The following is a 15,829-nucleotide window of genomic DNA, read 5'->3' as shown; positions in this document are numbered from 1 at the left end:
AGCGAGAGGAACCAACTGGAACAGTTAAGTCTGTCAAAGCTGTTGAGGTCAAAATATTCTTCAGTGTAACTAAATAGATTGAACAGATCAAATGATGAGAGAGATCCAAAACACCAGACTAGAGTGGTACAGAACCTACTTGTAGCCTGAAGCACTTTTCACTGAGTAGGAATGCCAAAAACAAAACATAAAAATGAGTGACATTGGCATTTGCTACACAGTATATACATTATACAACTATAAAACCGTTTCAGTTCTTACATACACTACACACCTTCAAAGGCCACAAACATATTCTGAATGACAATATTCCAAAGTATTGTCTCTTTACCCTCCCACAACATAATGACTGTCACCTAATTAATAGTGCCATATTCCACTCATTTTCAGTTGTGATTAACAAAAGTAATGGAAGCAGTATTATGCTTTTTCTGTGGAATATATCTGTGGATCTAAAGGGATCCCCCAAAAATCTAACAGGACAGCAGTTGATTAAACAGACAAAAAAAAACTACAAATTCTTCTTTCTGTTTCGGTGTCTTAAAATCTGAAAGAAACTGAGAAGTAAAGAAATCCCTCATAGACTGCACTGCACACAGCATTAATTTGATTACCCCACTTCTTTCTAAATATTGTTATTCTATTCTGTGGTTCCATGCTTCTAGTCAGTGCACAGAACTGAGTTACTTAATGCCACATAAATGTAGACTAAATTGTCAAGAACAAACATCTGTACCAACATACCAGCCAACTATGAATGAATGAATGGACTTGCTCTTATATAGCGCTTTACTACTCATCAGAGTACTCAAAGCGCTTATACAACAATTGCTTCCATTCAACCATACGCTCACACATTCTCACTCTGGGGCGGACGGAAGCGTGGCTGCCAATCCGCGCCTACGGCCCCTCCGACCACCACCAACATTCACACGCATTCATACACCAGTGAAGAGCACCGGAGGCAAGGTGGGTTAAGTGTCTTGCCCAAGGACACAGCAGCACATGACTAGGCGAGAGCGGGAATCGAACCGCCGATCCTTTGATCATTGGACGACCCGCTCTACCACCTGATCCACAGCTACTCTGAAAGCAAATAGCAATCATTCAAAGCAATGAAGAAATGGGAAAAAAAATACCAACATGTACTGTGCAGTCTTTGTGCATTTATTAAAGGCCAACCACAGTCCCTCAAATTTCTTGGAATTTTGTGAATTTATGAAAGCTATGATGTTATCCTGAGGTATTGATCTTTTAAAGATGTGAATGAATTTGGATTCAATGGTAAAGCCTGATGAGTTAAATGAGAATTCAAATCTCTCTCTAATTACCAGCTTTACTTGCATATATTCCATATATTTAATAAAAAAAACATTTATACATTAGGGTGTTTTGAATCTAGTAGGAAGTACTTATTGAGTTGATAAATATTTTCCTGTCATATCACAAACTAAACTTCTCCTAAAGAGAAGCTCACATAAACTTCATACTTAAAATGTGTTTAACTTTGTAGAGGAGAGTTCTGTCTTGACCTGTCGGGGCATTTGTAATGAGGAAATAGTTGATGCTGAATTATTTCAAACACTGGTTATTTGCTAAATAAAAAAACTTCCCATGAAACAAGCTGTTCAGGAATGGCTGACTGTTCTCATTTAATCTAGAGTGACATGTTGATTCCTGTTTATGTACTGAATCAAGTCCACTTGTAGTTAATGGTTTATATCTCCTGTAGTCTTTCTCCTTCTCAAAATTAATTAAAAAAGCACAGACAGAAATCTAATCTGTACAGTGCACTATCCATACCAGTCATTTCAATCCACTGAACAGTACTAATACTACAAATAATGTAACATAATGTAAACAACTCTTTTATTATTGATTTTTGTTTCTTGTAGCAGTTAAAATAGTGGTATATGTACACCACACATATATGTGTCGTCAAACAATGGTGTCCAGGATCAATTTATTTCCTTTTACAAAATATATGGAGAAAGCACAAAGGCATACATAAATTTCTCTCCAAAACTATTGGAACAGTGAGGCCAATTCCTTTATTTTTTCTGTAGACTGCAAACATTCAGGTTTGACATCAAATCATGAATGTGACACAAAGAGGTTTTTCTAGGTAAGAAAAGTTGAATGATGTTGGCCTCACTTTTTCAACACTTTTGGCGGGAAGTGTATATTATGCACAAATATGCATGAATAAAAGTCATAATGTAAGGTAAAATATTTATATAATGCCTATTTATGGAGCAAAGTGCTCCAACAACTCCAGCAGACACACAGGAGCCACCACAACAGCCCTAGCATGCAGTAACAGCAAAAGAATCAGGACCTGCTCATTCTAATTACTCAATTACATTAGCTAACAAACTGCAGCTCGACATCAATGAGACAAATGGAGATAAATTACAAAATGACCTGGTGAATAGTATATTGTATATTATTAAACAACACCCCTCCCCATTTTTAAATGACTTCTCCAGCCTCTTCTAGGAACAAGGGGAAACTTCAAAGATGTAAACATCTTACAAAAGAATTGCAAATTACATGAAAGATGTTTATCCATCCATCCATCCTCTATACACCGCTTTATCCTCACTAGGGTCGCGGGGGGTGCTGGAGTCCATCCCAGCTGACTCGGGTGAAGGCAGGGGACACCCTGGACAGGTCACCAGTCTGTCACAGGGCTACACATACAGAAAAACAATCACACTCACATTCACACCTACGGGCAATTTAGAGTAACCAATTAACCTCAGCATATTTTTGGACTGTGGGAGGAAGCCGGAGTACCCGGAGAAAACCCACGCATGCACAGGGAGAACATGTAAACTCCATGCAGAAAGATCCCAGACCCAGTGAAAGATGTTTATGCACATAAAAAATGATTTTGGAACTTTTTGCTGTATCAACCCGAGTGTTTTTAAACTCTGTCTCTTTTCCGTATGCTTCTGTATTTCCCAAATTCCTTCTAACTGAATCAACATACAATGAATACTTTAATGTTACGTGGTCCTATGCTACAGTAGAACACACTTGATTATTACTGTCTCTTTTGGGATATTTTTTCCTTACAAAAAACAACAAATTACTGTTGTTGCACTACAATGATTTCTTTGAACAGGGTTTAGACAGAAGAAGAATGCAGCCCTCGTGTAAGTAATCTCTGTTTGTCTCTCTGAGTGCTTCTAAATAAGTAATGGGTTGTGGTTTGAGTCAGGGTTCTTGTACTGCGTCCTATCATCCTTACAACTTACAGACATGTGACAAGCATAGATAAAACAATGTCTGTGATTACTATACATCCATACAGACCAACATGTAGCATGCAGACCACCCAAATCAGATAGAAAGTGCAAATAATCAGCACACAGTTTGACCTTTTGGTCATTTAGTGCTAACTGAATTGGAAACAGGTGACTATACTATTCTGCTGTCTCTGTCAGATAAAATCACATTTGCAAAGCTAAAGAGGGAAGCAAAGTCTGAAGGGAAGTCTTGTTAGCAAATTCAACAACATGTAAGATAATAAGGAGTCTGTGTTACTGTTAAGAGAAATAACTTGTTTTATCATTTAATTTACACAATATGATGAGAGATCAATCCAAACATATTACTGCTGATATCATGCTGTCCTCCAGGGCTGGCTGCATGGCATTAACAACAGTAACTCATCACATGTGTTTCCCTAAAAATAAAGGAAGCTATTTCCAGCCCATCCTCACACACTTCGTTAATCAATCAAAATGGTCTCAAATTCAAACAACAATTCACACTAATTGTTAAATAAGTTTCATTTATTTGATTCATTTAATTCAGTGAGGCACTCGTATTGATACAGAGATCTCATTCGCAGTTCTGAAGTGATGTTCAGGGGAAAGGTTAAGAAGAAATTTCACAAAATCAAGTTGCTTTCCTTCAGACCTCTACATATCTTATCAGCAGTGACCCACACATCACATTTAACTGTTTCACATTCAAAGCTGTTTAAATCTGTGCACTCAAGCTTTACTCACACCAGGGGCGTCACTAGGTTTCAAGGACAGGGGGGCTTAGCCCCCAGGAGATGCACAGGATGTGAGCGAACGTTTAACTTCAGCTAACAAAAACTGAGAAATTGCTTTTCCACTTTTTGGACAGATTTAAATTTATTCAGAGATACTTTACTGTGTAAATGTTTTAGGCCACAGTGGCCATGACTTTTGCTCATAACACAATAATGCAGCGCGGCCAATTTGTGACCCGACCTTAGAGTGAGATTTGGTTTGGGTGGGATGCTGACAGGGGGTCTGGAGGCCCTCCCCCAGAAAATTTAGAAAACTATTGATCCTATTTCCTGCATTCTGGTGTATTTTAAGAGCATTTTGCCCTTTTAAAATCTTATTATAGAGATAACATTAAGGGATAATAAAAAATTATTGAGCTAAAAAAAAAAACTGAAAAAAGAGTAAGGGCAGGCAGTACTGAAAATGGTTCTTCTCGTAAAATATGGATGAAAGTTCTGTGGCTGGATGAGCACAATACATTTCAGCATTTTCCATAAATATGTGTACAATTGAAATAACTCCAGCAACCACTTTGTCACATTTGTCTAGGAGGATTTTAATGCACTCAACAGCTTCAAGTTGGCCACATCAGCCAACTAAACAATAAAAAGGGCTGAAGCAAAAGCAAAATATATCTTCATATCTTAAATTATCCATTCACTGAACAGAATTACAATCAGACACTAAACTCTGTCCCACAGGAGCAGGATGACATGGACTAAAGCAGGTCTGACTGGACCTCACAGGAGCAGGGTGAATAACTTATTAACTAGGCACAAAATAAATAATATAGACTGTAAACTCAGAATAAACGGCACAACTGTAAACAGGATCAGGAAAAGAAGAGGTAAAAATGAATTCTTGTGAGCCATGTTGTTCTCCCTGGTGGCCTTTTTTGAGGCCTTAATTATCTCTGGTTCTCATCAGCAGCTTATTTATATACAGCTACATTCATGAGTTACTTTGCATTGACCATTCATGGTAAAATGTGGGTGTGCTGTGGGTGGGATGTGAGGTGGATCCACCTGGGCAATCTACCAGCTGGTGTGTGATTTATAAAGAAATTGCGTGCAGCTGTGCACACGCACAGTTTTATAAATCAGGGGTGAGGGGCATACGCCCATTTCAGATTTTCGGCGTACGGAAACGTTTAGTATGGATCCTACGCAATGTTTTATAAATGAGGCCCCAGGTCCTGAGGACTCAGGAGGTGTGGAGGCTTTGGAAAATCTTGGAACTGAGGGTTCAACCCTCCAGCACAAAGGCTGAAGTCCAACCTCCTGAGAAAAACGGTCGAGACGAGACTCGAGTTTTAAAAAAAAAAACTCGAAAACGACAAAAAATAGATGATAAATGCGCAGAAAACAAGAATTAGTATCTGAGCGAGTGGCTCAGGGGGTAAGAAGAGAGACTACCAAGTGGAAGGTAGCAGGAGCAAGACCCACCACCAGCATTTTTCTTTCTTTGTCTTTGGCTAAGTTTTTCAAAAAAATTTAAGAAGGGTCTGGTCTTGAACCAGCGACCTGCAGCTCCATAGGCAAACCCTTAACTCACTGAGCTATAGATCAGATATAAGGAAATAAATGAGGCCCACCTCATGATTTGAACCAGGGATCTTCTTGCTACAAGGCGAAAGTGCTAACCACTGTGCAGCCCAGTTCTGTTTAGTTGTACCTTAAAATGATTTCTTTTCACCAGAGTGAGCAACAGTGTCTCTTAAAGGCATATGCTTTTAAAAATTGTTTATTTTTGTATCTTTGTTCTTTCTAGATGGACTTTATGTTTTTGGTGCTGAACAGCAAATAGGAGTATGAAAATAAATTAAATATCTATGCAGTTAAGTATGTAGAGTTTCTTTTTTTCCAGTATTGGTAAAACCTGTAGACACCTGGATGTTGCACATGTTGATTCCAGGTTCTTACAGTTTTTTGTAAAAGAAGCAATAAGAAAGAAACTTAACTTTACTTCTTTGTCCTGTTTACAATTAATGGCATTATAATTTTGTTGAGCTGCTCAAAAGATTTTTGGTGTAGGGTTTTATATTGCTATTAAAAACAAGCATAAAGTGAGCAATAACATGACAGGAGCAGAAAATGTACAGACTGCTTGGGGTGAAGAGGGCTAGAGGAAATAATAATTGGAAATCTGATTTAGATGGCTGATGCATGTCAGCCCATTACACTACTATAATTTTTATTTTTTTATAAGTTATTTGCAGTGTAGGAATGAGAGGGGGAAACCATGACATCGACATTACCGGTGATAAAGTTAACTGGCTGAGGTCCAAATCATTATTTGTTCAAATTATTGTTGCACAAAAAAACAGCCTTTAACTGGCCTTTTTTTTCAAATTGCAACCATTTCAGATTATCTAGAGGAAAATAATAATAATAATAAAAAAACATTTCCTTATGTACATTCCAAATTGTCAGAATAATCTTGAGCTGCATCACTGTGCCAAGGTAACATTTACCCTGTAAAATATGTACAGGTTAGAATCATGTCAACAGCAAACCGCAATAAGAGTTCTCCTTAATAAACCTTTTTCTGTTACAGAGAACAGTGACAGTGAAGGCTTTGGCTTGAAGAAAAAAGCGCAATAAAGACATTGCTGTAAAAGTAGCGTTATCAGTGACTCGTTTTTCCTCACTGAGTGAATCATCTGTACAAACAATTTAAGAAAAGCACTAACTTTTCTGAATAACATGCTACTGGTTTTGGAACTTTGCAACAATGGCATCCATTGTGACATTTTTATCCTGTTTTATCCTTTTAATTAGTGTTCTATCAAATGGCAAATAATCAGTGTCCCCATTGTGAGTAAAAATGACAAAAAAGAGATTCACAATAAAACTGTGTGAAAATCGAGACAAAGCCTCCTCGTGGCCTGCGAAACGCTTTTGTTCTCAGCTCATTTGATGTCACCCACCTAATACGCTTAGGCTAACACCGGCATCTGACCCACACACACGCTTTTCAGTTGTTTGTGAGAGCAATGGGCCAAAGTAGAAAATAATGAATTATACATGATACATGTCATTATTCTAAAGGGTTTATGGGGTCCTGAGATGGTGTTTGAAGCAAAGAAAAAGAACGAGAAATGAAGAAACACGGAGACATTGTGGCAACAAAATTTTCATCTTATCGGTGGAATTTAACAAAAAGCAGAGAGTAACACGGAGCAGCCGATTAGAGTGGAAACGGGCTGTGCCATGCCCCACCCAGCCGGTCAGGGACCCAAACAATTCTGAGAAGAAATAAGTCCGTCCTGACACTGCAGTCTGTATTATGATAAGCTGCTTGAACACCATTGTCTCACAACACTTTCATGTAGGGAACAAGCAACAAGAGAGTGTCTGATCTCATTTAGGCCTGTATTAACTTTCATGTTGGTAGCACAAGTCATACTTTCAACCAATTGGACATTGTGTTATTTCCCACCCCCTTTTTTTGAAACGGCTGTTTGAGGCGGGAGACCGAAAAGACAAATAATCCTGAGGTGGTCTATTTTTAACAATGTGATATTCACATCATGTCCTGCATTATTTTCATCAATCTTGCTTTAGAAAGAAATGTCGATAACCCTCATGACGTTTTCACTATGGCAACCGAACACAAGTGCAGCATTATTGTAAAAGCAAGTGGCTGCTAGAGTAGAAAGCCTTGGTGTGCTTGATTTGGGTCATTATGTGATTTTCACTTTCAGCAACACAAAGAAATCAGACTTGTGTTTTTTAGCCTGAAGTATTCAATTTAATTTTGAGGTGCTGGATTCTGCACAAAAAGATTTTCTTATAAATGATACACCAATCAGTCACAGTATTAAAAGCTTTCTGCCTAACATTGTGTAGCATAAAGACACATGTAACAGAAAGGCTCAGTCACAGGTGAAGTACTCCTATGTTTAGTACTCCTGGCTATAACTACCCCGTGAATAAGAAACAACATTCCAAGCAACTCCCTGAAAAAGTTATTGCAAAGCATAAGTCACAGGATGGTTAGAAGAAAAATTTCGAGTAAATGAATATCCTTTTGAATATAGTTAAATCAGTCATTAAGAAACAGAAGGAATATAGCACGTGTGAATCTACATGGAACAGGCCGTTCTCAACCACTGAGGGAGGCCACCAAGACACCTATGACTCATTTGATACAGTTATAAGCTTCAGCTGCAAAGATGGGAAACTCAGCATACAACTGTTGTCTGTTCTTCACCAGTCAAAGCTTTATGGGAGAGAGGCAAAGAGAAAGCCATTGTTAAAAAAAGGCTCACATTAAATCATGACTAGAGTCTGCCCGAAAGCATGTGGATGGCTCTGAAGTCAACTGGAAGATTATTTGGTGTGATGAGAGCAAAATGGAGCTTTTTGTCCATCAGACTAGATTCTTTGTTTGGCAGACACCAAACACCACACATCATCACAAACACAACATCTTCAACATGAACCCTGGGGGTGGCAGCATCATAATGTGGGGATGCTTCTCAGCAGCAGCCCTGGAAGGCTTGTAAAGGTAGAGGGTAAAATGAATGCAGCAAAGTAAAGGGAAATCCAGACGAACAACCTGATGTTGTCTGCTAGCCTAGCCGCGCTAGACAACCCACGGCAACGAATTTAATTCTCTGCCAGGGTGGGTCTAGTTACCCTCCATAAGGCTCGAGGTTGGATGCTCCTAAAACTGGCCGACGAATCACCATGAAGTGTTGAGTCAGAAGGCGGGTGTAACTAAGTGACGACAGAGGCGCGACGATTCTGACAGAAACAACCGGAAACAACTAGCCTAGCCGCGCTAGACAACTCACGGCAACAAATTTAATTCTCTGCCAGGGTCGACAACAAAAACGACAACAGTCGTTGAGCTCCATTAGCACTGACTCTGAATAATCTTTCTGTTAACATGTCTGTAATATACTTGAGCTTCACCCACTGACTGTATAAATAAGGCTTCACTGAACTCCCGCATCCTCTGATTTCCGGCGCTCTAGGAGCCTATTCATTGCGCTGATTGGTTGTATACCTACCCAATTGCTGCAGAGTGATTTGATAGACAACCTTTTAGCCCGCCTCCCTCCCTGTCGAGCGTGCCTAGACCCTTACGTCTTCAGAGCATGGGTCTAGCGTGGCTAGGCTAGTTGTCTGCAAGAGAGCTGTGACTTGGATGAAGACTTGTTTTCCAGCAAGACACTGAGACAAAGGAAAGAGTGAAATCTACACAGAAATGGTTTAAAGACAACAAGGTGAATGTTGTAGAGTGGCCGAGTCTGAGCTCAGACCTCAATCCAATTAATAATTAGTTGCTGGACTTGAAAATGGCTTTTTAGTCATGATCACTGTGCAAAACAACAGAGCTAGAGTACTTTTGCAAAAAAAGAATAGTGTAAAATTACATTGTCCAGATGTGCAAGGCTGACAGCATGCTATTCACACAGGCACAAAGCTATAATTGTGACCAAAGGTGCACCCAATAAATACTGACCTGAAGAGGATGAATAGTCGTGCAATCACTATTGTTACGCTTTATTTATTATTTTTTGTAGATATATGCCACATTTCTTCAATTTCTTACTGATGGGCTTTAACTGCACTCTGAGGGCCATTCATGATTTAAAATGTTTATTGAGTCCATCCGCTTCTGAATAATCTTTTCAGGGAGTTGTCTGGAGTGTTGTTTTGTCTTCATGGTGTAATTATAACCAGGAGTAAGGCTTCACCAGTGACTGGGCCCTCCAGATACAGGTGTCTTTATACTACAATGACTTGAGACATTTAACTGCACTCTGATTATCTCCATTTTACTAATTGTGTGACATCTAGCACCACCTGGATGCACCTGTTGAATTAGGTGACTTATTTTAAACAACGCATTACACTTGATATTTTTGAATTAATTGACAATATTTTGTAGAAATCAGTTTTCACTTTGACTTGAAAGACTTCTTTTGTAAATTCTTTTCCAACACAACAAATAAAACTAGTTATCTTGACCATAATTTACTGCAGGAAAGCAATAGAAGGGGAAACCTTGCAAGGTGGGTGAACACTGTTTATACGCACTGTACACTCTATGACAGCATGTGACTACAACACACACATACACGCACACACGCACACACCCACACACACACATAATACAAACACATACTGCATCTACAAGAGGTGTGCCTTAATCCTAGCATTTATAAAGACATGCTTGTTCGTTTACCCTCAGACTGGTGCAGGCAGAGGATCGAGGTTCTCTGGCCGAGCCATCACTGCGTCCGTTCTCCTGTGTGCGTCCTCGCTCGCCTCGCTCCTCCATCCTCCAGAAATGTCGCTGCGTCTCCTTAGCAGAAGTCTCCCACGTAATGCAATTTCTTGGCACTGAGGCATGCAACCCTGCAAATGGATAATTCAAGCATGTGACCCACTTCCCATCCTCAGCACACAAACATGTCTACAGCAACCGTCTAAGAGGTGACTGACACACAAACATACAAACAAACACTGATCTCTGTGTTTTGCTCCAAAAATCTTGTGTCCCAACTAAAACTTCAGTTCTGTAATGACAGAGGTCACGTGTGCATTTTCTCACAACAAAAGGTTTTTATTTCCAGTTAACTATTTTAAGCCACAATATCAAATAGTCCGAGCTAAACATTCCCACATATCAAACTACATACCTTGCTGTATTGTTCAGGCAGTAACTGATATCATGTGACCAGATTCAGTGAGGCATAAGCCCGGGCTGTGAAGTGTGTCACAACCATAATCTTAAGCTTGAGAGCCTCAGTGGACGGTAATCATAGATACACCAATTCAGGGGACATTTGATTTCCTATAAGGTGAACTTCAGTTGCCTTCGAGGCCACTTGAACACAGTGAAAATATGTTTGAATTCTGTCAAATGTGACAACATTAAAATTAATAATGTATACCGTGTCATGGCACTGCTGCTCTGATAACTGCTCACATTCACTGTGCTGTCAAGTTATCTACAACATGTGCTAATAAAGGCAGAGGAATGCAAGACTCTGGTGCTTCTTTATTACCCTGGAGACCCCTACTGAGGTATAAGAAAAGCACCAGAGCCAACATGGTGATGTTTAACTTAAATGGGTTTGTCTTTTGCAGATTTTTTTGCAGTCTCCACCACCGTCCCACATCTATTTTTTGACTGAAGAATGGAATTAACTATTGAACGTGTGTATGCTACATATAAATATTGAATGTAAAGGAATATATGCATACGAGAAGGAGGGTGAATTGCTTATACTGTGAGCAGTATTATGGGAATATGTGAAAACAATGGCCGGATGATGTACATGTACTTTTAACCTATGACCCACTTCAGATGTACCATGTTGTGCCAGTCTGTTCAAACATGCATTTATAGCAGGATCTTCCTGAACCACCCGGCGCTGGATCCATGCAGTGCTTTAAAGCCAAGTCAAACCACGACTGCGTTGCCCTGAATAGAGCTACGTCATCAACATCAACTGTGCACATCAAACAATGAAAAGCGGCATCATGTAAAACACCCATCTTCTACACATTCACTGGTTTTATAGCTCCTGTTGATGATAGAAGGATTTTTCCATTTTTATTCTTGCCATTCATCTAAACAGAAAGGCACCCCAGTGTTTTATTATCTGACTTGGTTATTATTTGCCTCATTTGTCTCTAAGGCCTCACTGTAAAAGCCATTTAGTGTTTTTTAAATTATCTGAGTGTTTGACTTTTATGTATTAGAAATTTGGTGTAAACAAGTCACTGTGCAGTAAATCACTGTTGGCTGCAAGACAGACTTTTTTGAATTGTGGCTGATGTGCTTGAACACAGCAGGGATGGAATAGTGTATTAAAAAATGGGGTATTTCAAAGAAATATTAACAACTATGAGCAAACCTGAAAGCCTAAACAACAGTGACTTATATATTATGGAAAGCAGGTATTCATTTATTCGAATCTATTGTCTAAATGGAGATGAAAAGGATAAATGAAGCTGAACTACCCCTCTTTCCATCCACAAATTCCTTCTATTCTTCTATTCCCCCCCTTTTCTCTCCCTGCTTATTGATTCCTTCTCTCTAACTTCTCTAATTTGTCTTGCTTATATCACGTACTGCAGTCCATTCAGTCCATTTCAGTAGTCATGTGAAAGACTGATGTAATTGCTCCAGGGGACTGAGTTGGTGATTGCTATGCAGAGAAGAACACAATACCGCCACCATTTCTGTCGGCAAGGCTGCCACCGGTGCTACACGTTTACATGTTCCCCTGAATGATTGCTCTGTCTTTAGGAGCAGAACAGGCTAAAGCAGCCGGCGAATTGCAACAGCTTTGCCCTACTTTCAGAGAATTAGACCAACAGCAGCTTTAAGTCGACCAATATAAAGCAGAATTCCACAGAAGCAACAGGTTTGGAAAAACAAAAAACACACATGCTCAGGCAACTTTAACTTGTGTGTCGCCAGACTAAGTTTATACCAATTTTTTGTGCTGCAGTCAACACAGTACTGTGTAAAACAACATATAATCTGTGACTGTTATGTCATGTCTCATACAACAAGCCAAGCAGGTACAGAAGTGGAGAATTTCACCAACTAGACAGTCAGGCTCAACAGGTTATTTCTTCTATATATTTAAATTAGATACTGGAATATGAATGTACATCTCTGTGTTGATGATAAACTAAACTCCAAAGTCCAATAACCAGCTTCAGAGCTTAGAAGTGCAGCAGCACTCAAGTTCTGAAGCTAGTGAGCGGACTTTGTACTGAATACATTCAGTCCAAACAATAATTAGTTGTTTGTACTAATTATTAGTTGAAGCACACATTTTTACACAACAGAATATCCATCAATAAAAAACTAAAAATTCTATCTTTTCTGAGACAATATCACAACTGACAGTGCACAACTGTCAATTATTAGATTTTTTTTCTGCGCAGAATATACAGAAACTCTGAGGTTTCTGTATATATATATCTGTATACATTCTTTCTTATTGTTCCCAAGTCCAGACTGTTTCACACAGATGATATACTTTTTTATGATTTTTCCTTTTTAAATACATTTTTCTGGTCTAATGTTCTGTAACAAATATAACAACAGTTTATTTCACTCAATGTGAAGCAGTGGACCCAAAATGAACTGATGCCTACAGTCCTCAGATCATAATAGATATATTTCCATAAACAAAAAAGACATTAAAACAACATAAGCTCAAAAATAAAAAAGAATATTTGGTTAGCTAACCTGCCTCAAGCAGTGGCTGTCCCATCCTTCTCTTTTGTGTCTTGCTTATTATTTAAAATACCTTAAATGGCATTTGTGTCCTCTTATACTCTCTACTTTATAGCTCCATAGGTTTCTGTTCCGTGATGCCCTGGGGGTGATAATCACTCTCTACTGAATCTTTAGCAAGCTGCTAAAAAAAATCAGCATCCTAGAAAGAGAAAGTGATGGTTACTCAGTCATGATGTCAGCATTACCAATCGATTTACCGAGGATCAGTTTTTTAAAGCAGGGCCGCAAAAACAAAGCACTTCAGAAGTCACAGGCAACACCAACTCTACAGCTGTCCATGAAGCTGCACAAAATGACCAGTCAACACAGACACCTGTATGAACAACAAAAACTAGACTAATACACTAGCTTGTCCCAAGAAAAAACATTCATTACTTTTTCATTTGCAATCAAAACCAAATTTCCACAAGCAACTCAAAGGTAAAGGTACTCACTCTCACCAGGGAATATTTGCTTCACTTTCCATCTACTTGTAATCAAATCTAACCAACACGGTCAAACACAATCAAACACATGCTGACACCAACCACTAAACAGGGACGTGGATTTCGAGTGAAGGTCAAACGCGACTATATTTAGATGATTTTTATTGCTTGGAGTGAGGAGAAGGTTCGTTTCAATCAGCTCTCCACTCTAATGATCAGTCCGACCTTCCTGACGCCAGCTTTAATGACCCCTTCATAACTGTTGGGCATCTTAAAAAAGATGATGAGGTGCAGTGGTGTAAGAGGTTAATCATTCCAGCATCCGTTGGTACAAGAAGACTTTGAGCTGTAGTCCAGCAACTGAGAATGAAGGAATCATGACTCATGAGCCACTAGAGGGGATAGTGAGGTTCCGTGTAGGACATTTGGACAAACTGTACCGTCCGTACAGGGAGATCAATATTGGAGTAGCCGACCACTCGCAACAAGGGAGAGTTCTACATATCCAACCTTTAAGACTTTTTCAACAACGGCTTAAGGTTTCTTTATATGCATGCTGTCACTGCTTTTGTTTATAATGTTTATAGCATTTACCTGTTGGGCATAACTAAGCACTTTTGCTACAATACAGATAATTACATCCTGCATTTATCCTTTTGTTCATTAACTGTGCATTGTGCACAGTGGGGGATATCTTTATGAAGCAGGTTAAGAAATCTCCATTAAAGAATCATTTTTCTAAAACCTGAGATGCAGGAAACACCCCTCTCAGGTTGAAACTTAGGATGCTGTGATGCTCTCCTCATGCAGGATGCCCTGCAGCCACTGCAGGTGCCTTGTAGGGACAAAAAATATCGCTTTTACATCTTATAGCCAGTTTACAATTCACTATCGCTGCTCACTACATAAGTATTTCACAAGTTTTCACCTACAACACCATAGTTAAGTGTATATTTTTGCTGTTTTTTAAGATTTAAAAGGTTTAATTAGACTTTTTTTTGTTGCTGTTGAACACAGGTATTCATAAGGTGTTATTTACGATCACTGGGATGGAAATAGATCCGACAAGGTCAGATTGTGACGACGTAATGCTGCAGTCAGACCAAAGGGGGGAAAAAATGCTGTTGCCATTTCGAAGCCAGACGCTCCTGAACACTTGTCTCATCCAGCTTGGATGTCCTACAACACGGACGTTAAGGGGAGGAAGGATGAAGCCACTTTACCTCAGCGTACTGCCAAACAGTCGTCAAGTTGCTCGAGCTACAGAGATTTAACAGCCAATCGGAAGCGCAGGCAGCCTCCCTTCAGCCAGCTCCGGCCAAACTTCTCATGTGGATGGGAAACGAGGAGAAGCGCTTATCGTGAAGGTTGTGAGACCAACGTGAGTTAATTTCCAGCCGACAGCAACCTTACTCTCAGGCAGACTGGTCCGAATCGAAGAGGGATTTCTTGTCTTGTCACACATGTCCTCGGCGGCTCCGTGCGTCGCCGCTTGGAGATGCGGCGCGTTAGATGCGCTCCGGCAGTGACCCCGGAGCCTCCCCTCTTCTCGGACAGACTTTCGGTACAACGTGCTCTCACAGAACGGAGGGTGTGCGAATCTGCAGATCCTCTCTGTCTTTCTGTCTCCCTGCCTCCCTCCCTCTCTCTCTCTCTCCCCCTTCTTTCTCCTCCCCCCTCTCTCCATTTCTTTCTCTCTCCCGACCGCCTGCCCCTCCTCCTCCTCCTCAATTTCTGCACAATTCAACTGAGCTTTATTGGAATCATGCAACATTTACTGTGTCGTGGCTTCGTCAACAAGCTGTAACAGGACATGGTGTTATTTATCAACCGCCAACACAGAGTTATTCGAAAGCATACTAATAGTGCCACCTTTATTAGCGCAGCATTCATTGAAACAAAGTTGCAAAGTGCTTCCAGGATCATATAAAGCATATATGACACAGTTCCCAGAGTAAAATAACATTAATGACGTCAAAACTGAAAGAAATGTAACATTTAAAGAGATACTTGTGTCATAGCTGTGCTTTCATCCTTGATTTGGTTTACAAAATTGCCTCTGCTGTG

At 39.7% G+C, this 15,829-nt stretch overlaps 1 protein-coding gene across 1 annotated transcript in view; it reads right to left on the bottom strand.

Annotated features, from left to right (window-relative positions):
• The window catches only part of LOC110959292 (solute carrier organic anion transporter family member 1C1-like), a 46,762-nt gene extending 31,221 nt beyond the window's left edge, over positions 1–15,541 (bottom strand). Inside the window, exons 1-2 of the mRNA XM_022206105.2 lie at positions 14,986–15,541; positions 10,254–10,426 (exon numbers count right to left, since the gene is read on the bottom strand). Coding sequence (XP_022061797.2) covers positions 10,254–10,349 — 96 coding nt within the window. The 5' untranslated portion in view covers positions 10,350–10,426; positions 14,986–15,541. The remainder of the gene's footprint in view (positions 1–10,253; positions 10,427–14,985) is intronic.
• Positions 15,542–15,829: the final 288 nt, after the last annotated feature.

Source organism: Acanthochromis polyacanthus, chromosome 13 (genome assembly GCF_021347895.1).
Source record: "Acanthochromis polyacanthus isolate Apoly-LR-REF ecotype Palm Island chromosome 13, KAUST_Apoly_ChrSc, whole genome shotgun sequence".
NCBI classification, from domain to species: Eukaryota; Metazoa; Chordata; class Actinopteri; family Pomacentridae; genus Acanthochromis; species Acanthochromis polyacanthus.
This window is presented reverse-complemented; position numbering and strand designations above follow the sequence as displayed.